Here is a 21,659-nt window from a genome sequence, read left to right as displayed (position 1 = left end):
ATCCCTCCATCCATGCATCCATACATCCATGCATCTATTCATCCACCCATCCATGCATCCATGTATCCATGCATCTATCCATCCGTGCATCCATCCATCCATGCATCTGTCCATCCATCCATGCCTCCATCCATTATTCGGTTATCCAGTCAAAGGAGGTCAGAAACCAGGCCACACAGGGCCTCGTAGGGCCAGATGATAAGCTCAGAGTTTGTCCTGAGTGCACGTGGGAGCCATGGACGCCGTTTGAGCAGGGGAGAGACTGGGTCAGATTTGCAGAAGTGGAGAGGAGGGAGAAGAAAGTGGGGATGGACAGGTACAGGCTCCAGGGAACCCTGCCTCCCAGGTGGGGATCGCAGAGCATGCAGTTGACATAAATGCTAGCCAGACAAGTGATATGAATCAAAGCTAGCAATTGATGGACACGTGAGAAGTATCAGGCCCTGTTTTAATCATTTTTCATGTATCAACTCACATAATTTTCACACAAACTCTATGACGAAGGGCTTCTCATTGTCTCCATTTTCCAGATCAGGAAACTGAGGCACAAAAAGGCCAAGTGATTTGTCCAACATCACAAGCTGGGACATGGGGGCCAGGATTCGAACCCTGCTCATCTGCCTCCAGAGCGCACGGCCCTTCCTGCGGCTGCCATTACACATGCCCACCGCTGGCTGGCCTTCAACAACACCAGTGCAGTCTCTCCTGGACGTGGAGGCCAGAAGCCCAAAACCAACGAGTGGGCAGGGCGGCGCTCCCTCCGAAGGCTCTAGAGAATTCTTCCTCGCCTTTTCCGGCCTCGAGTGGCCCCAGGCGCTCCTTGGCTTGGAGCCACGTCTCTCCCGTCTCGGCCTCTGTCTTCACACGGCCTTCTCCTTTCTCCTGGGGTATTGCTCCTCTTCTGTCTCTTAGAAAGACACTTGTCGCTGGAGTTGGGGCCCACCCCGATCATCCAGGATGACCTCATCTCGAGGTCCTTCATTGCAATACATCTGCAAAGATGCTTTTGCCAAATAAGGCCACATTCCCACGTCCCAGGGTTGGGCCCAGGACATATCTCCTGGGGGCCCTACAACTCTTCCCCTGCTGCTATCAGGAGCATCGCTGTCCTTGGTGCTGTTACCTTGAGGGGCAGCTCGGGGCTGGAAGGACATGAGAGATGCCCAAGGAGGGAAAGTCTGCAGCCTGGAGAGGGCCGTCCAGAAGGGAGGGACAGCAAGGAGTAGGTGCTTAATAGACGCAGAGCGCGTCGCATCATTCTTCTGCCTCCTCTGCTGCCTGCCAGCTGGCGCTCAGTCTCATCCCTTCTCCGGGGGGGCACTCCGCAGGGTCCTGGAGAGAGAGAGGCCCTGTCTCTCTGGGGGAGCGGCCCTTGGTTGGGAGAGGCAGTCGGCCCAGTGCCCCAAGTGTCCCTGCCTGTCTCTCCTGAGTGTACAGGACCACGAGGCCTGACTGTCCCCAGACCCCGAGCTGTGTCTGTACCCGGTCCCCTAGGCGAGCAGATCGAGGCGACGACAGAGTGGACCACCAGGCGCTGCTCGCTCCCCCGGGACAAACTGGCTTCTTTACGGCTGGCTGCCGAAATCAGCGCTGCGGCATCCACCTGGGATCCGCTCGCTCGGCCTCGCCCCGCGTCCCCTGGGGCCAGGGCAGCAGCCCAACGATGCTGCCGCTCCTGCTGTGCGCTGTGCTGATGCTAACACGACCCTCTGTTCCCCTGAGGCTCATTGTCTTCTTGGACACCTGTGGACAGGTGACAGGTTAGCCCCTGCCGTCCTCTATGAGGTTGGAGTTCTCCACTGACACCTCGGGTGGCCTGAAGGGGACAAGACTGGGGCCCAGAGTTGGGAGGCCCAGTGGGCAGGAAGCAGAGGTAAGGCAGACGCAGGCACGGGGACGACACCCAGTGTCAGGCCGAGTGACGCTTAGCTGTGGGGCCATTTGCTGAGTTGGTCAGTGGTGTTTTTCTCTCATTTCCCGACTCCTGTGTATCTTCCCAGTAGCTATCAGTGCTTGACCAGCCGACCAAAAATGCACGCATGCGCACACACACATGCACACGCTTCATTTTTCCAGCACTTACTCCATCTGCCTTATATTTTTTCTTGGTTTGTCTGTTGTCTGACGCCCCACCAGGCTGTGAGCTCTAGTGACAGGAATCTCTTCCCTGCTGGATCCCTAGAGCATCTGGCACACAGTAGGTGCTCAGCATCTGGCACACAGTAGGTGCTCAATAAATGTTTGCTGGAGCAAAAACAAAAACAGGGCAACTCTGGGGCCAAACCAGGCCTCCCAGTCTCAAACGAGCCCTCGTCATCCATTGACTGTGCTTTAAATGGAAACGTCTCCCTCTCGGTTCTCCTTGGCAACCCGGCACCCGAACCTTGGCCTTGAGCAAGGCCTGGCTCCAGGCATGCTCAGTTCAGGTTTACAAAGTCCCTGAGCGAAAGCAGCAGGGATGAGGATCAGACACGAGGTAGGACTTCCCGGGAAGTGAAAGGCTGGGGTCTGCTGGGGACTCGGGGGCTGCAGGAATGTCCCAGGAGGTCCCGAGGGGAAGGAGACTCAGCTCCTGTCTGGACTCCTCCAGTCACCTCCTCAAAGGGGCTCCCGGCTTCAACTGTCACCTCTTCATCCTTTCTTGGCCCAGCAGCCAAAGTTGTCTTTAGAATCGGGAATCAGATAAGGCCCCTCCCAACCTAGCACCCTCCGGTCTTGTCTTGGTCCAGCCAAAGCCAAACCCCTCCCCGCACATCCCCACCTGCCTCCTTCCACTCTCTTCTGTGCTCTCTCCCTGCCGGACACACGCAGGCATCCTCCCTCCGCCCCCTAGTTCCTCCATCCCGCCTCAGGGCCTTTGCACCTGCCATTCCTCCTGCCTGGTGCATGGATTCTTCTCATACCTCAAGTTCCCCAGCAAATGTCACCTCCCCTGGGAAGCCTTCCCTGCCTCCGTCACCACCTCCAGTCATTCCCTCACCTTCCCCTGTTTTATCTCTTTCTTGGCACTCTGTGTTAACCAAAATCCTCTTATTTGTTCATTTGTTTGTTTGTGTTTGCTCCCATACACACATAAACACCTTGTCTGAGGCTGGCCCCATGGCCGAATGATTAAGTTCACTCACTCCTCTTCAGCAGCCCAGGGTTTCACCGGTTCGGATCCTGGGTGTGGACATGGCACCGCTCATCAGGCCACGCTGAGGCAGCGTCCTACATGCCACAACTAGAAGGACCCACAACTAGAATATGCAGCTACGTACTGGGGGGCTTTGGGGAGAAGAATTTAAAAAAAGAAGATTGGCAACAGATGTTATCTCAGGGCCAATCTTTAATCAAAAATAAATAAATAAAAATAAAGTCCATCTATATGGACTTTATGGTCCAAAGATGACTTGTGGCCTTATTGATTTCAAGTTCCCTGATTACTGTTATGGTCTAGCCCCTTCTCATTGGTTTATTTGTCAATGACACTGCTTCTGCGATTGGCTCTGTGTGGACTGACCATTTTTCCCATGGAGTTCACTGTATTGGGTTGTCTGCCCTTTTTCTTATTGATTGATAGGAGTTCTTTATTTATGATGTATACTAATCCATTGTCTCTTATATAGTTTGTGTATGTTTTTTCCATCCTGGTGCTAATCTTTTCACGTTGTTTACAGTCTCTTTGGCAGTCAAGGGTTGTTTATTTTGCCTTTTTTTGCACATTTTTTTTTTTTAAAGATTTTATTTTTTCTTTTTTTTCCCCCAAAGCCCCCCGGTACATAGTTGTATATTTTAGTTGTGGATCCTTCTAGTTGTGGCACGTGGGACGCCGCCTCAGCGTGGTTCGATGAGCAGTGCCATGTCCGCGCCCAGGACTCGAACCAACGAAACACCGGCCGCCTGCAGCGGAGCGCGCGAACCCAACCACTCGGCCACGGGGCCAGCCCTTCGCACATGTTTTTTATACATGTTTGTTTCAGATGTGTTTGTTGAATGAGTAAGTGACTGAGTGCCTTTGGAGAAATGAGGATGGAGAATGCCAAGATTGACAGAATCCCCTTTCTGCCACCTCAGGAAAGAAGGATGGACCAGCCCCACTCAGCGATGAATGCTAAAATGTATCACTCACTTGTCACATGCCAGACGCAGCGCTGAGCTTGTCACACGCATACAAGTCAGCCCCGGGAGGTCTAAGATTTCTGTCTGTCTGCTTCACAGAGCTCAGCACAATAAACATTTGTTGAATTAGTTATTGAATGACGGCAGCAACTCTAGAAGGAATGTCCTCTTGTTTTTTTCCTATTCGTTTTTTAATAGCAGCTTTATCGAGCTGTTTCACACACCATACATTGTACTCTTTTAAAGCAGTCGTTAGGGTATCCAGAGTTGCAGACCCATCACCACGGTCAACTTTAGAATATTTTCATCTCCCAAAAAGAAGCCCGCTGCCCATGAGCAGTGACTCCCCGCCCCCCGCCTTCCTTCTGGAGCCGCCATCACAAAGGGCCACCAACCGGGGGACGGACACCGCAGACCTTGATTGTCTCCGTCCTGGGGGCCAGAAGGCATCAAGATCAAGGTGTCGGCTGGGCTGGTTCCCTCTGAGGCTGGCGGGGGACACTCTGTTCCCGGCCTCTCTCCAGCTTCTGCTGGTTTGCCAGCATCTTTGGGAAATGTCACCCCTGTCTCTGCCTCCATCTTCACACGGCATTCTCCCCGTGCTTCTGTGTCCAGATGGCCCCTTTCTAGAAGGACATCAGTCATATTTATGGGATCAGGGCCCACCCCACTGACCTTGCTTTAACTAAATTATCTCTGTAAAGACCCCGTCTCCAAATAAGGTCACGTTCTGATGTACCAGGGGTTAGATTGCAACATATCCTTGTGGGGGGACACAGTTCAACCCCAAACCCCTCCCTTCCCCATTTCCTATTGTCATTGCGAACTAGGTCGTGCCGGCGAAAGATTGCACAAATACATCCGCCTGGATTAAGTAATAATAATAACTAAATGGCCATCTGGGGCCGCACCGGCCCCTCAAGACCCCTGCTACGGCCCCCCCCCCCCCCCCCCCCCCCCCCCCTGCATCCTCCTCCCCTTACCCCGGACTCAGGCACGCTGCAAACTCCCCCATTACTCATTCTTTTGGTTTACTATCCATTATTCTTCTAGCACCCGGGGGCACATCCCTAAGGAAGAAATCCTTGATGGTGCCTGCGTTTGGACCTTATCAAAATGAACTCATTCTGGAGGAATTCTTCCACTATTTCTTTCTTTCACCAATATTCTATTTTTGAGATTCCTGTGGATGTGGGGAGCAGGGGTTCATTTATTTGGGGAGTACTCTTGGAATACCCCCATTTTACAGAGAGGGATGGCGAGGCACTGGGAGATGAAGGAAGCGGCCCAAGCTCACACAAGTGGAGCCAGATTTAGAACTTGAGCCCTTGCGTCACATGCCCTCCACCTGCCAAGAGAGAAGAATGAAAATGTTTAGGAAGTCACTGGAATCCCCCCAAACACACACACTCTTACACGTACCACCCCCATGCTCTCAGAACCCACCAAAATCTTACCCCTCTCCTTGATTTCCCCTAGCGACAGGGAGCTCACCACCTCCAAAAGGCACACACTGTCCTTCATCTCTTCCACCCAGGCTGCTCTGGGAGCACTGGGGCCTCAGGACTTTGACTGGGGAGCCTCTTCAGAGCAGAGGAAGGCCAAGGAGAGCCGGATGCAGCTGAGAGGTGGCCAGGCCAGGCAGGGGGGATGGGAGATTTGACCACAAAGGTCTCAGCATCCACAGCCCCAGGATCCCCTACCGGCTCCCTCCCCTCCCGCTTCCAGCCCCAAATGGCAACTGCTCCCTGCTTTGCCTGACCTGGGGTGCTGCACCCACCCTCGTGGGTCCCCCCAAACCTTTGTTAAAAGCCTTTACCAAACGCTCCTCGGTTACCCACTGCAGCACCCCAGCTCCCTCCTCTGGGGGTGCGGAAATCCAGGGCAGCCCACCCATTTCACAGATGGGAAACTAAGACCCCCAAACAGTGTCTGGGTGAGTCTCAGCGACTCTACGAGTGGTGGTCAGAGCATGTGCATCTGGGTCCAGGAGGGTGTCTGCGTCCAGGATGTTGACGATCGTATCCAGCATATTTAATGCCAGGCTCGCTCTCAGCTTGAGATGGCGTAACTCAGCGGTTTTTGAGCTTTTTGGTCTCACGACTTCTTTCCATTCCCAGGGAAGACTGGAGAGCTTTGATTCTGGTTTTATAAGCCACATCAGAAACCAAAACTGAGAATTTTTTAAGATAATGTTATTTTTAAGTAGCAATAATAAACCCAGTACAGGTTAACATAAATAATGTAATTTATGAAAAATATATTTTCCAACACAAAACATCCGAGTGAGAAGAGGGCCATTACTTTACACTTTGGCACATCTCCGGAAAGTCCGGCGCGACGGAAGCCAGCTGGGTGCCCTGGCTGCTTCTGTGTGCAGCGTGTTGCGACATCGAATGCCGTGCAGCCTCTGGAAAGCTCCGCTGGGCAGTCACGGGTGAATGAAAGGAAAAAAGCAGAAAACATTTCGGTATGGAAATTTGACCTAGCAGACCCCCGAGAGGGTCTCAGGGTTGCACTTTGAGAACTGCTGGCTGCCCTTATTCAGCGCTGACAACAGTGCTATGAGGTGTGTGCTGGGATCAAATTCTCCTCACGTTACCAGAGAGAAACCTGAGGCCCAGAGAGGTGAAGCCACTTGCCCAGAGTCACACAGCAGTGAGTGGCAGAGTTGCGATTTGAACCCCAGCAATCAGGCTCTTAACCTGGACAAGATCAGAGTGTGTGCAATCCTAAAGAAATTGCACAGGATGAGTGCACATCTCAAGGCCCAGCCTGGCGCCTGCCTGGGCCACACAGCCAGGAAGCAGTGTCAGGACACATCAGTGTGGTCTGAGCTTGAATCCCTACTCTGACGCCTTCCCAAGTCTCTCTGGGGATAAAGAGGGAAATATTATTGGCCAAGAGACCATCATGACCCAGCTATCTAGTCGCTGCGTGCCTCAGTTTCCCTAACTGTAAAATAGGTTTAGTAATGGAGGCCAGCTCAGAGCCGGAGAGGATTCACGGAACGCAGCGATCCCTACTTGTGAAGCGCGGTTATCGGGCGCGGGGTTAAGCGTGTTCCTATCAGCTGGGGCACACGGCTGTTCAGAGGTGTATGCCTCAGTTTCTCCATCTGTGCAACCCGAGGCGGAGCCCCCGCCTACCCGCCTCTCTGAAGACATCCGTTGCAATGGGGTCTCCCGGGAGCGTTTAAGCGCTTGGAGACCCCCACGCCAGGGCTGAAGGGGCTTGGGAGGGGGATGGGGGGACCTCCCATCAGAGTGGGGAGGGCCTGGCTCGGACGCCTGGGTCCCCCTTCTGGGTGGGAGGCGCTCCAACCCCCGAGTTCCTATTGATGAGTTAATGCGGAGCTCGGATGTCAGGCTTCCGGTCCCTGCGGTGTGTGTAGGGGGCGGTGAGGGGGTTGAAGATACGACCCCAGGACCCTGATCTCTGCAGTTCCTCCTCGCATGTCTGTGTCCCGGTCCCTGAGAGGCCCGGATGCCAAATCCTGGCCTTGTACAGGAGGGTGGGCTTGGGTGCGGGCTCCCCTCCTTGCCCGGGGCGGGGGGGGGGGGGGGGGGGGGGGCGTGCTGACACCCCGAAGTTAGAGAAGGGTCTCGCACGCCTGGACTCGCGTCCTGCAGGGGGCACTGCCGTCTGGGCCTCCGCCCCTGGGGGGCGCTCGGGGCGGGTGCCTGCCTGGCCCCCGCGGGGTCACCGGCTTCCCTTGGGGCAGCTGGGGCGCCCGTTCCTCCCGATAGGGTGCAGTTAGTGCCCGGACGCCGGGTCACCCTCTCGGGGTGGGCAGGCTCCGACTCCGAGGTTCTCTTCCTGGGGGGAGGGGGCTGGGCCCCCGATGCTGCCGGGGGTTTACGGGACTCGGACCCCAGGCAGCTGGGGACTCCCGGGCCGGGAACCCCCAGACCAGGCTGGCGGGGCGGAGGCTCGGGGGGCGGGGCTCCTTCAGGCCACGCCCCTGCCCGCGCTGTCCGCGCGTCTCCAAGTCTGCGAGGCCGCCGTGCGCGCGGGGACCGGAGCGCCACGGCCCGCGCGCCCCGCCGAGCACCGCCGGCCCCGGGGTCTATGGGGTCGCCCCTCTGCGCCGCCTGGCCGGCCCCACGCCGCGCCCGGAGCCCGCCCCGCGACCAGGTAACGAGGCTGAGGGTCCCGCGGTGGGGGGCGCTGCCTGGAGGCTGGCAGGAGGGGACGGGGAACTCCTGGGTCCTACAGCAGCAGGGGCTGGAACTCCAGCGTCCTGGGGGCCAGGATATCAGAACGCCTGCATCCTGAGGCCGGAGGATGGGGTACTCGGAGGTTTGGGGGATCCTGGAGAAATAGAGGGCAGGGCACTTGGACGCCAAGGTCTAGGGCATCTGAACACCTGGTTGGGGAGGCTTGGGGGCAGCCTGGATCCTGGGGGCGGTGGGTGGGGGAGAGGGCGTCCTGAATGCCCAGGCCTGGAGAAATGAAGCCTAACTGAGCACGTTCCTGGTTCTGGGGCATCTGGACACCAGGACACCTGGGTCCGGAGTGTCGGGTCCATCTGGGGGCGTCCTCGGGCGGAGGCTGTGGCCGCTGCGTCGGGGCTGTGGCTCCCACGCCCGGGTCTTCATGGTGGAAGTTGTGGTTGCGGAGATTTGGCGGCCGGGACACGTGGCGCCACCCCCGAGGAGCTGGGGGTGGCCCTTGGGCAGAGCCTGGGGTGGGGTCCCTGCCCTCTGCCCTCCGACCTCCTCCCTCGCCCAGCCTGGAAAATAGGCGCACCGCAGATGCGGGGCACCGGGCTCTCAGGATGGGCTTGCGGGGCGGACCCCCGGGGCAGAGGGCTCTGCGGGCTGGCGCGGGGCGCGCCCGGGCCCGGCGAGGCGCCCGCCCCCCGCCCGGCTTGGGCATGCTTGGCACGCAGCGCGCGGGCCGCCCGGATCCGTATGCGCGCCGCGTGCGCCTATTGGTATGCGGGAGCCGGCCCGGCGCGGGCGTGAGGCGGGCGCGCTGGCGGGCGGCGCGGGGGAGGCGGCGGCGGGGCACGTCCTCGCCCCGCGCTGCGCCCGAGGCCCAGCTGGAGTGAGCTGCAGGCTCTGGACCCGGGCCTGCAGGGAGGGGAAACTGAGGCACTCTCCAGCCCCCCCCCCCCCCACCCCCAGCTCCTTGCTGCTACCCTGAGCTGCGCACGGGCCTCAGTTTCCCCACAGGTCTCCCGGAGGCCCCCTCGGGCCATGAGCGCGTCTGGCTCCTTCCCGCTGCAGGAGACGCGGATCTCGAGGCCCGCAGGCTGCTCCGGGCCCGTCTGAGCGGTCCCCGCGGCGATGGCGGCGCCCTACGGCGGCAGGGGCGGCGGCGGCGAGGTCAAATGCGGGGGAGGTCGTGGCGGCAGCATCGCCTGGGACTTTCTGCCGGGGCTCATGGTCAAGGCACCCCCGGGACCCTGGTGAGCAAAGCCCCGCCCCTGGGTCATGGCCCCGCCCCTCGATCTTGGCCTCGCCCCCCAGGAGGTGTCCTGGGAGAATTCCCACTCACTTTCTGCCCCGCCCCTCCGGAGACTACACCCCTTTCTGTCCCCGTCCCCAGGGGCTGGAATTTCTTACCCTGAGTTCTCACCCGATGTCCTGTAACCCCCCCTTCCTGGGAATTCACACCCAACACTCAATCTCCCCCTCTGCCTCCTGTCCCCCAGAATTGACACCCAAGGTTCTGTCCCCACGGCCCGGTGTAGAGTCCCCACTCAGCTTCTGCCCCCACCTCCAGAGTATTGAATCCACTGCCAACGTCCCGTCCCGTCCCCGAGGCCCCAGGAGGCGGGGCTCGCCCCCAGGACCCGGACCCCCCATCCCGGGCCCGGCTGACGCCCCCTGCGCGCCGCCCGCCCAGCCTGCAGGCGCAGCGCAAGGAGAAGTCCCGGAACGCGGCGCGCTCGCGGCGCGGGAAGGAGAACCTGGAGTTCTTCGAGCTGGCCAAGCTGCTCCCGCTGCCCGGGGCCATCTCGAGCCAACTGGACAAGGCGTCCATCGTGCGCCTCAGCGTCACCTACCTCCGCCTGCGCCGCTTCGCTGCGCTCGGGGCGCCGCCCTGGGGGCTGCGGGCCGCGGGGCCGCCGGCCGGCCTGGGTGAGTGCGCGTGCGCGCGCGGGGGAGGCCGGTGGGGGGGGGTCCCCGCGCCATCCCTCGCTCAGCTCCTTGATCCAGGGGGACCACCGGGTTTCGAGCGAGTCAGACCTTTCGCGGGTCCCTATCGGGTCGCTTCTGGTCTCCAAGCCTCAGTTTATCCATCTGCAAAACGGGTAGGGAAGATTCCAGGAATTCTGGCCTGAGCGAGGGCCTGGCCACGGCCGAGATCCCGCCACTAGGAAATACTCTTATTTTTATCAGAGGAGATGAATTATTATTATCCCAAAGGAGCCCCGCGGCGCCCTGGGCGGGCCGGAGGGGACCGGCTGAGGCCTCCCGCGCACTCAGCCCGGAGGGGCGCAGAGGGAACCCAAGGACTCGAGTCTGCGCGCCCCGTTCGGGAAAGCCGGGGTCAGAGGCCGAGTGGTGACCCCGGGCAGGACGCCTCCCTTCTCTGGGGCTCATTTGTGACATGGGAATGGTGACGAAAGCTCCGCTCCGGGGGCTGAGAAGCGGCTCCCCCGGGTGATGGGCGTAAAGCCCCTGGACGTGCCTGGTGCAGGGCAGGCGATGGATGTGCGGGACCCCGGGGATCGATGGTCACCTTGTGGAGTCGTGGGGCTGCGGTTTATGGGCATCTGCTCTTTGCCGGCGTCCGTGCTGAGCCCTTGGGCCCCGGCAGGAAGCGAACTAGAGGAATGTGCCGGCCCCGGACAGGCCGCCATCCTAGGGCCCAAGACACAGCAACGAAATAAACAAAGAAATACAATTTGTCATCCGTAAAAACTATAGAATATGTAAAACACAGATATATATAGAGACTTCCCCTTTTATTATTATTCAGACGTTCTTATTGATAGATACATGCAAGTGTGATATTGTCAGTCGAGTTCATGTATTACTGCTTCATTCTTATTTCTAGAAGACAGTGAATAGTGTTAAGCTGAGGTCGCAGGTGACAGGGACCAGGTACCCCAGGCCTCTCCCCGCCCCCGCCCCAGAAGAAGGGGTGTCCTTAGGGTGGGGTTGGAGGGGCTCCAATTCCCTCTGCCCCGGTCCCAGAGGGGAGAGGGAGAGAAAATAGCATTGATTAAGCTCGCAATAAATCACCATTTAAATTTAAATAATCCGGCTTCCCAGGCGGTAATTAGGCGAATTGACTGGCGCCGAGAGAATGCGGCATTAGTCGCTGATTACTGTCATTACCGCGAACAACATGTGTGCCGGCGGGGGGACAAACAGCTTGTCTATTGTCCCTGAGCCGGGGGAGGGGGTGGGAGAGCCCCGGGGAGGCCCCCCCATTGCCTGGATGGGTAACTGGGGGGCAGAGGCTCAAGGCCCAGCGCTGAGGCCACGGCCACCGACTTCATGGACTCCCTGCCCGTGCCCCGGACTCAGGGGCAGGTCCTGTGTGGACGCCCGCCCGCCCCTGCCCGATTAGGAAATCGTGGGGTTCTGCTGCTCTACAGGGCCCCCAACAAGAGGCCCAGCACCTGATTCCATAGTTCAGATGGGGAAACTGAGGACAGTGGCTCCCTGAAGTCAGATAGCAGAGGAGGGATCCCCATGTCCTCCTCGATAACACGCATGGCAGCCACGGCTGAGCCCTGTAGACAAACTGACTCACTTAATCCGCTCAAAACTCTTCGGAGGGAGGCAACGTTAGGATTCCCATTTTATTGAAGTGGAAAACTGAGACCCAGAGAGGTGAAGCTGTTTGCCCAAGATCACAAGGCCAGGAACGGGCCCACTGAGCTTTCAACTCAGACGGCCTGGCTCCAGGGTCTACCTTCTCAATGATCATACCTGGCACGTTCATAGGTCTCCAGGGATGGGTCCTACCTGGCAGGTCTGGGCCTCTCTCGGGGCCTCAGTCTGCCATCTGTAAAACAGCACAACAGATGTGAGAGGCTAGCCCTGGGCCTCTGAGTCAGGGGAGGAGACAGCCTTGGTCTCATATCAGCGTTGGTTATTCATTCAACAAACGCCCATTGAACACCTTCCCTGTGCCAGGCGCTGTCCTGGGGACAGAGCAGGGAACAGCGCAAAGCCCTGCCCTCGAGGGTGGGCCTACAAACCCTGCATGGCAGGTCCCCTGCCCCCACCTCCCTGCTGTCATCTGTTCCACCTCTCACCTCTTCCAACCCCCCACACATGCTGGCCACCTTGCATTTCCCCAGAGAAACGTGTGCGTTCTCTACCCCAGGGCCTTTGCACGTGCTGTGCCTCTGCCAGGAACTCCCTTCCTTCTGAATGTCAGCTCTCCAGTGAGGCCTTCCCTGACCACTCTGTGAAAAATGACAACGCCCCCCCCCAACACCCCCTGTCTTCCTTTCCCACCATCTTTCCATAGCACTGACCGGCATCGGACACCAGACACTATATAATTCTTCTCTCTCTTGTTTATTGTGTGTCTCCCTCAGCACCTTGTCTCTGAGCCTAGAATCCTGCCTGGGCACAGTGAGGACTCAGTTCGCCAGCTGAGTGACTGGAATGGAGTGTGTGTGTGTGGGGGGGTGACATCTTAATTCACAGGTCAGGCACTGGCTCTCTGAGGAAGCGACCTTGGAGCCAAGACTGGAAGGAAGTAGGGAGCCAGCTCTGAGAAAAGCTGGAAGAGCTGTACAGGCAGAGGGAACAGCAAGCACAAAGGCCCTGAGGCAGGCAGGAATCAGCTTGCTGGGAGCAGGACACAGGCTCGAGGCCAGGGGTCTGCAGAGGAGTAAGTGAGGCGGGCAGTGGTCGCCGGGGCTGGTCCTGCAGGGCCTCACCGGCCATGGTGAGGCCTTGGCTGTCACCCCAAGAAAAACGGGAACGGAGGGGCTGGGGGTGCGGGTAGAAGCAGGGAGCCCAGTGAGGAGGCAGCTAGACCCGGGTGGGGACCAGCCGTGCGGTGAGAGGTGGCTGGAGTCTGGCGATGCAGGGAGGGCAGAGCCCGTGGGACTCAGGAAAATGGACGTGGGTGCAGAGAAAGAGCGGGGCCCAGGGGGACAGCAGGGAGCTATCTGGAAGGGTAGAGGCGCTCCGAGGTCGCCCACAGAACACCGGTAAGCAGAGAGTGAGGACTCAGGAATCAGGGACCTACTGTGCGCCACTTACGGGGGAACCCGGTCTGCTCTGTCGCTAGACCCATTGTACGGATGAGGCTCAGGAAAGTGGAGGCCGAAATGCCCCCTGCGGCCCGCAGACCTGCTCCCCGGGAGCGAGGCACTCTGATCACTTGGCTGGTCCCCTCTCAGACTCCCGAAGGGTGACAGAGTCCCAGCCCTTCATCCCCACGATGCCCGTCAGCATGTTGCTCGGGGCCATGGAGAAGGAGAGGAGAAGAGGAGCCCCCTGAGGCCCGGGAGAGGCTCGGGTTCCCCCCTCTGCCCCTCGGCCCCCGCCGTGTGTAAGGGACGGTGACACTGGGACAGCTTCTCTTCTCCAGCGGAGTCGGGCTGGATGAGAAACTCAGCCAGTGTTTGTTGAATGAGTGAGCGAGGGTTGGGGTCTGGACGTGAGGAGGGGGCAGATCCGGGAGCCGCGAAGAGCCACCGGCTGGATTTGGGGGCCAGAGGAGGTGGGAGGCTGGAGTAAGAAGGGGCATCAGTCAGGGGTGGGGACGCACCCGGGCCCCCGCGGAGGGGGACCAGCAGGGGCTGAGCCTCCCCTGCGCCCCCACCCGACGTGCCCATTAGCGCCGTTAATTGCAGCCTGTTCAGCCTGACCTGGGCTGATCCTGCGGGAGGGAAAATGAAGGAATTAGCAAAAATGACAGGGGAAAATTGCGACAATTAGCGGGCGGCATTGTTCCCGACTGTCACCCGGCTGGTTCGCGCTGCATCTCGGGGGAGGGTCCCCATCCACCCCCCCACCCCACACCGCGGGTTATTGTTCCTGGAGCTCCGGCGGGGGTGGAAAAAGGGTGCGCACAGCCGGGAGGATGTGGGGGGCGGGCGGCTCCGGAGAGGAGGAGGCGGGGCCTGGACCACAGGGGGCGGGGCCGGGGGTTCGCAGCCCGCCCGGTGTTTTGATGGCCCGGAAATAACAATAGTCATCACGCTATTAATACTGATCCCAGCAGCGCCTGCTGGGTGCCAGGCGGCCCTCGCTCTTCTGTTCCTTAAGCTGCCTGAACGCTCATCCCGCCAGGGAGGTCAGCGCCCTTAGCAAACCCGCTTGACAGAGGAGGAAACTGAGGCACAGAGAGGCCAAGGGACTGGTCCCAGGGCACACAGCTGGGGAGGGACAGCGCTGGGGCTGCACAACAAACCTGGACCCTTAGCCCTGCAGGAGCCAGGCACCTGGGGACCCTCCAGGTCATGGAGACCTCCCCCTGGCTCCCCGGTCTGGGCACAGGACCCCTTGGGGGGTCCTGGGTGGGAACAGGGTCCAGGACAACCTGGGCTTCCACCCAGCTCCAGCTCCAATGTCTGGAGCCCTCTGCTCCCAACTGAGGGGGGGCTGGGTCTCTCTCTGCCTCAGTTTCCCCATCTGTCTTTCTCTGTATCTCTCTCTGTGTGTCTCTCTTCCTCTGTCTCTCCATCTCGTTATGTCTCTCTGGCCCTTTCTGTCTCTCTACCCCGTCTCGGTTTCTCTGTGTCTATGTATGTCTCCGCCCCTATCTCTTTAAAAAAATTACTGAGGTAAAATTTATGTGGCATGAAATTCACCATTTTAAAGCGCTCACTTCAGTGGCATCTCATACAGTCACAATGTTGTGCAAGCATCGCTTCTATCTAGTTCCAGAACATTTCCACCACCCCCAGTAAAACCTCGGAGCCATTCGTAGTCACTCCCCAGACCCCCAACCTCTACCCCAGCCCCTGGCAAGCACTAATCCGTGTTTTTCTCCATGGATTTCCCTATTCTGGACATTTCATATAAACGGTGTCACACACCATGTGGCCTTTTGTGTCTGGCTTGTCACTCAGCACAGCGTTTTCAAGGTTCATCCATGTTATCACACGGGTCATGGCTTCATTGCTTTTCGTGGCTGCATAATATTCCATTGTGTGGATGGACCACATTTTGTTTATCCGGTTGTCAGGTGATGGACATCCGGGTTGTTTCCACCTTTCAACTAAGAGGAATAATGCTGCCGTGGACACATGTTCACGTGCCTGTTAGAGCATCTGTTTTCAATCCTTTGTGTCTATACCCAGGAGTGGAATCGCCGAGTCATAGGATAAGTCTATGTTTAACTTACTGAGGAGCCGCCAAACTGTTTTCCAGGGCAGCTGCCCCACTGTCCCTTTCCGCCGCTGACGCGTGGGGTTTCCCATTTCTCCCCCTCCTCGGCAACACTCTTCTATTTCTTTTTCCCGGTCTCCTGGTGGGTGTGAACCGGTCTCTCGTGGTTTGGATTTACATCTTGCTAATGACTGGTGACGTCGGGCATCTTTTCAGGTGCTTCTTGGCCATGTGTCTGTCTTCTTTGGAGAAATGTCGATTCAAGTCCTTTGCCCATTTTTGAATTGGGTTGTTTTGCTTTCTGTTGTCGAGTTGTGACGTCCTTCTCTCTTTCTCTAGTCCTTTATATCTCTCTGTGCGTCTCTCTGTCCATCTGTCTGTCTCTGTCTTGGTCTCTCAATGTCTCTCTCCCTCCCTCTCTGTCTGTCTGTCTCTCCGTTGGGTCTCCTCTCTGTCTGCTTCTCATCCTCCAGGTCTGAGCTCAACCGCTCCCTCCTTCCACAAGCCTTCGGCCGTCCTTCTTTATGTCACGCCACCTACTCACTTCTCTGCGGCACCGGCCACCGCTGAGAATTCTCTCTTTGTTCGGTGCTTGTTGTTTACCTGCCCCTGGCCTGGGTGCCCTGTGAGGACAGAACCCGGCTGTCCCGGCCACCTCTGTCCCCAGCACCACTCAGCACAGGGCCTGGCGCACGGTCGGTGCTTGGAGAGAGTTTGCAGGATGAATGAATGATGAGTGAATGAATGAATCCCTTTCTGCACCTCCTGGTGTCTCTGTGTGTCTCAGTCTGTCGGTCTGTCTGTCCGGCCCAGCCTGCCCCTTCCATCCTTCCCCACACCCCTGGCCTCTCCCTGCCCAGGGCCCCCAGTGTCTCAAGCTGGCTGCAGGACCCGGGTGAGAAAAAGGAGATTTGGAGCCTGGCTCCCTGGGGGCCTGCGCAGAAGGGGGGGGGGGGTCAGCCAGACCGACCGGCCGCCTCACCCCACCCCTCCCTCTGCCCGCAGCCCCCGGCCGCAGGGGTCCCGCCGCGCTGGTCTCCGAAATCTTTGAGCAACACCTGGGAGGACACATCCTGCAGGTGGGTCCCCTCCCTGCCTGCTGCTCCTTGCTGCCACCTGGTGGCCGCGTCAGGGAACAGCACCCCTTTCTCCAGCATCCATCCCACAGGGAGCCCCGGGACTGGGGAGCCGAATACTGGGGCTCCCCCTCCTACCTGACCCAGCCGAGGACCACCAAAGACCCTTTTCCCCACCCCCAGAGTAATCCCTCCTAGCCGGAGATCCTGGTTTCAGAACCTCTTGCCACTTGCCGGCTGGACAGACGGATGCCAGGCCCTCCCCTCCCTCCCTGTCTCTCCCCGCTCTAGTCCCTGGACGGCTTCGTGTTTGCCTTGAACCAGGAGGGGAAGTTCCTCTACATCTCGGAGACCGTCTCCATTTATCTGGGTCTCTCACAGGTAAGGGGCCCGCAGCAGGCTGCCCGGACTGGCTCGGCCACCAACTCCCCTGCCGGCCCGTGTTTGCCCTTTCTCTCTCCCGACCTCGCCATCCCAGCATGAAAACGGACTAGATCTGTGGCTCCCAAAGTGTGTTCCCTGGAACCCCACATGGCACCGAATATCTGGGTCCTCCCCACAGGCAGAGGAGGGTTATTAAAGTAACGGGTCAATTTGGAGAAAGCGAATGAGCAGAAAGACCAGTGTGGCAGGGAATGGTTGCCAAATGTACCACATTCACCAAAATTTTGATTCTTCTGACAATTTTAAAGGTTTACAGCAATTAGTATTGGAAGGGTTTGGGTTTGGCCAGCTTTGGAAGATTTTCTGTGGCATTTTGGTTGACTGGCTTTTGTTTTATCTTTGTTTCTGCCCCAGCTCCTGCAGCTGGTGGCCCAATGACAAAAGGAGGGCAGGGAGGGGCCAGCCCGGTGGTGCAGCGGTTAAGTTTGCACGTTCCGCTTCTCGGTGGCCCACGGTTCACCGGTTCGGATCCCGGGTGCGGATATGGCACCGCTTGGCAAGCCATGCTGTGGCAGGCGTCCCACATATAAGTGGAGGAAGATGGGCATGGATGTTAGCTCAGGGCCAGTCTTCCTCAGCAAAAAGAAGAGGATTGGTGGCAGATGTTAGCTCAGGGCTAATCTTCCTCAGCAAAAAAAAAAAAAAAAAAAAAAAAGGGAGGGCAGGGAGAGACCAAAAGCCCCATCCCTGGAGTCCTGGCTCCCTGTGACATCTTAGGCCTTGCCAATCTATTCAACGCAAATTGCTATCAGTTCTTATCGTTTTTACAAAGATTTTGGCAAATGGTAAATTTAGAAAATTTGATGTGTTGGTATTTGGCCTTTGTGAGCAGCTTTTCAGTGAGTCATGAGAGATTCCTGGAGGAGGAAGACTCTGAAGGAAGGGACATATGGACAAGAGGAAGGGAGGGAGGAAGAGTGGAGGAAAGGGTTTAGTGAGGGGAGGAGTTCAGAGGGGTGAGGGATAGAGGGAAGCCTGTGACCCCAAGCCCAGGGGCAGTGAAGACATGCGAGGCATCTGGAAGGAGGGCTGTGTTCAGATGAGTAACTTGTGAAGATATATTGAGTAGGGACTGAAGACAGAAGACCAGTGAGGATGCTGGGGCAGGAACGCAGCGGGGAGAAGATGGGGGCCTGGACTGGGGGAGGCGTGGAGAGAAGGGGACTGCTGCAGGAGACCTGGGGAGTGAAACTGAGTGAAAAAGTCTGTCTGATTAAAAGGTTCTAACTCTTTAACGAGTTCGAGAACCATTCCACTGCTGTGTCCTGAGTGCCATTCCTGCTGAGACGCCCTGTGATTCATTTCAGGGCACGCTTGTTTGCTTTAGGGAGGTGGGAGCGAGTAAGCAGGAGTTGGGTGAATGGAGGCTCTGACCTCCCCCATCCCAAGCCCTGCACGGCTCCTTCTTAATAGAGTAGGGGCAGGAAATACTTAATAATCACTGAGTTCAAAGCGGGAGGGCATGAGAAGAGCCTAAGTTTGTATCCTCCATTAAAAAGGTGAAAAAAAAAAAAAAAACCCTAAGAAAAACACAAGCCCGGCATGAAGCGCGCCTGCGCGTAGGCGAGTAAGTCTGAGGCGGAACCGGCGGGCGAGTGACTGCGCGCGCACCTCACCCGCCCCTTGCATTCCCCGCGGTGGCCGGCAGGTGGAGCTGACGGGCAGCAGCGTCTTTGACTACATCCATCCGGGGGACCACTCCGAGGTGCTGGAGCAACTGGGGCTGCGGGCCCCCACCCCCGGGCCCCCCACCCCGCCTTCCGTCCCCTCCTCTTCCTCCTCGTCCTCCTCGTCTTCCTCGCTTACGGATACCCCCGAGATCGGTAATTCCAGGGGCCCCCAAAGAATGAGGTCTGAGGGGACACCGGGTCCGCTGTATCCAGCTGTTTCATTTAGACAAAGACTGCTCTCGTTAGCGTTGTGCAAAGCGAATTTTCATAAAATGAGTCAAAGTCTAAACTGAGGCAGGAAGATTTGGCTCCCTACAATTGCCGAAGCTCCCTAAGATTGCCCACCCAAGATCTGAGCTTTAGAAAGACCCCTCTGGGGGCCAGCCCAGTGGCACAGCGGTTAAGTACCACATTCCGCTTTGGCTGCCCAGGGTTCGCGGGTTCGGATCCCGGGGGCGGACATGGCACCGCTTATCAAGCCATGCTGTGGCAGGCGTCCCACATAGAAAGTAGAGGAAGATGGGCACGGATGTTAGCTCAGGGCCAGTCTTCCTCAGCAAAAAGAGGAGGATTGGCGGCAGATGTTAGCTCAGGGCTAATCTTCCTCAAAAAAAAAAAAAAAAAGAAAAGAAAAAGAAAAACCCCTCTGGCTGCTGAGAGGAGGGTGCCTGTGCGTGACAGATGGAACCAGACTTTGGTAAAGAACAATAACAACGCTTACGGGGCATTTACACGTGCTGTGCCTTTAATACATAATTTCATGAATCCTAACCCCAGCCCCACAAACCAGGAAGTATTACTATCTCCATTTTTCAGAGGAGGAAACTGAGGCACAGCACAGAGAGGTTAAGTTAATTGCCCCAGGCCACACAGCTATAAGTGGTTGAGTTGGACTCCAGCCCAGGTCTGTCTGGCTCCAGGGTCTGTGCGTCTAACCCTCCTTTCCCCTGGAAAATTCCAGAAACACCTGGGCTATCAGCAGTGCTGGCAAGCCTGGGAGATGTTTGTGACACGTGCAGGACTGTCAGGGAGGGCGACTGTGTTTGCACCTAAGTTTGAGGCCCAGGGTCATCTGCGTGTGAGCGTGTTTCTAAGACGGTATGATGCGTTTATGGACTAATCTGTATTCGTGAGTGTTATTTGTCGCTATACCCTGAGCCCTTGATCTGTGCCCAGCTGGGGACACAGTCGTGACAAGAGCCCAGCTGCCCCCCGCCCCCAGGGCTCACAGTCCAGTGGCGGAGACTGACCCGTCTCCAGACCGTAGCGACCCAGAGCGGCAGGGCTGGGATGGGAGACCCCAGCGGGAGCGGCCGACCCAGCCTGGCGTTAAGGAGGGCTTCTTGGACTCCTCCAAGAAGGAGGGACGTCTGACCTGAGACCTGGAGGTTGCAGGAGACCAAATTTTTAGGCCACCCTGAGTAGCTAGGCTTTCTCCCAGAAGTCCTAGGGAGCCATGGCAGGTTCAGAGCAGCGGAGGGACAAGGTCAGGCCCGAGCTTTAGAAAGACGCGGCTGGCCGGCCGGCTGCTGCTGGGAGCGGGGGTAGTGGACAAGGTGAGTGAGTTTGTCGCTGAGCAGCTGAGGCCGTGACCCCGTTTCTGGCTGGCTCTGCGGGGGGGCAGGGCGGCCTGTGTGCTCCCTCTTGGGGACCCCACAACCGCCCTCGCTCTCCCCCCAGAGGCCAGCCCCGCCGAGGGGTCCCCCTCCTCCGGGGTCCAGGAGCGCTCGTTCTTCATCCGCATGAAATCAACCCTCACCAAGAGGGGGCTGCACGTCAAGGCCTCGGGGTACAAGGTGGGTGCGAGCTCGTGGCCGCGGCCTCGGACCCTCACGTCCCCTCCCCGCCCAGGAGAGTCCTGCATTCCTGCCAGCTCTGTCCCGGGGCCCCAGCACCTGAGGGGGACAGCCAGAGCCCGGCCCGGCCAGACTGTGGTCCTCCGGCCCCTGGCCACGCCCCCCGCCCGCAGGTCATCCACGTGACCGGCCGCCTCCGGGCCCGCGCGCTGGGGCTGGTGGCCCTCGGGCACACGCTGCCCCCGGCGCCACTGGCTGAGCTGCCCCTCCACGGACACACGATCGTCTTCCGTCTCAGCCTGGGGCTCACCATCCTTGCCTGTGAGAGCAGGTACCGGGGTTGGGGGCCGAGGCGGGCGGACGGGGGAGCCCCGGTCTGTGGGCTGGGGCACTGGGGAGCCACGGGAGGCGGCAGAGCAGCGGAGGACCGGGGGTGACCGGGAGAGGGGGCGGGGGCGGGGCTTTTGGGGATGGAGGAGGGACCGGGCCCTCCCTTCCGCAGAGCCCCTTGCTCTCTGGGCCTCTCCAGTCTCCATCTCTCATCGTCTCTCTCCGGCACCACGCGGTGGGGAAAATTACCTAGTGAGATGGTGCCCACGCTCTGAGCCCCCCCGGGGTGCTGGGCCACCCCACGCCCAGGAGTGCCATGTGCTTGAACGCCCATAGCCACCCTCTTATTGTAAATATTCTCGCGCCCCTTTTACAGAGGGGAAACTGAGGCCCAGAGCACTCCAGGGCAAGGGTCTGGACCCTGGGTGTTGCTGGAGCCAACTCTGTCTCTCTCCCCGACCCCCTGGTTTCGGACCCCTCCTCCCCGCCTCTCTCTGTCGCCCCCCTGCCCTCAGAGTCAGCGACCACATGGACCTGGGGCCCTCGGAGCTGGTGGGCCGCAGCTGCTACCAGTTCGTCCACGGACAGGATGCAGCCAGGATCCGCCAAAGCCACCTGGACCGTGAGAACCCCTCACCCCAGACCTGAGGACGCCCACTGCCCCACTCCCTGGAAGTCCTTCTTCGGGGCTGACCACAGCCCCTCCTGCTGCCGACTCCCGGGCTCAACTCAGCACAGGAAGGGCAGCGAGGAGAGCAAGCAGCAGCTCGGGATGTGGGTGGGATCAGGGGGACTTACGGGACCCGGACCACCCTCACAAACGCCGGGGCCTTGAGCCACCCGCCTCTGCCTTTCTGACTCGGCCTCTGTCTCTGTCCCTCCTTTTGCCTTTCTCTCTTCTCCCCACGGTCTCCCCTGTCTGTTCCCGTCTCCCCGTCTCTCTGCACCTGTCTCCCCATCTCTCTCTGCACCTGT

At 58.6% G+C, this 21,659-nt stretch overlaps 1 protein-coding gene across 4 annotated transcripts in view; it reads left to right on the top strand.

Annotated features, from left to right (window-relative positions):
• Nucleotides 1–8,082: 8,082 nt before the first annotated feature.
• NPAS1 (neuronal PAS domain protein 1) overlaps nucleotides 8,083–21,659 on the top strand; it is a 16,263-nt gene continuing 2,686 nt past the window's right edge. For 2 of the 4 annotated variants that reach the window (XR_006891410.1, XR_006891411.1), the window contains exons 1-9: nucleotides 8,083–8,238; nucleotides 9,271–9,517; nucleotides 9,958–10,193; nucleotides 16,374–16,447; nucleotides 16,736–16,825; nucleotides 18,537–18,711; nucleotides 20,239–20,354; nucleotides 20,528–20,685; nucleotides 21,200–21,306. Coding sequence is in view for 2 of the 4 variants with exons in the window: in XM_046680472.1 (XP_046536428.1) it covers nucleotides 9,396–9,517; nucleotides 9,958–10,193; nucleotides 16,374–16,447; nucleotides 16,736–16,825; nucleotides 18,537–18,711; nucleotides 20,239–20,354; nucleotides 20,528–20,685; nucleotides 21,200–21,306 (1,078 nt within the window). In the remaining 2 variants the exon portion in view is untranslated. The remainder of the gene's footprint in view (nucleotides 8,239–9,270; nucleotides 9,518–9,957; nucleotides 10,194–16,373; nucleotides 16,448–16,735; nucleotides 16,826–18,536; nucleotides 18,712–20,238; nucleotides 20,355–20,527; nucleotides 20,686–21,199; nucleotides 21,307–21,659) is intronic. The other 2 variants (XM_046680472.1, XM_046680469.1) reach the window with 2 other exon arrangements.

Source organism: Equus quagga, chromosome 13 (genome assembly GCF_021613505.1).
Source record: "Equus quagga isolate Etosha38 chromosome 13, UCLA_HA_Equagga_1.0, whole genome shotgun sequence".
Lineage (NCBI taxonomy): Eukaryota > Metazoa > Chordata > Mammalia > Perissodactyla > Equidae > Equus > Equus quagga.
The sequence above is the reverse complement of the archived record's forward strand: the minus strand, read 5'-3'. Positions and strand labels throughout refer to the sequence as shown.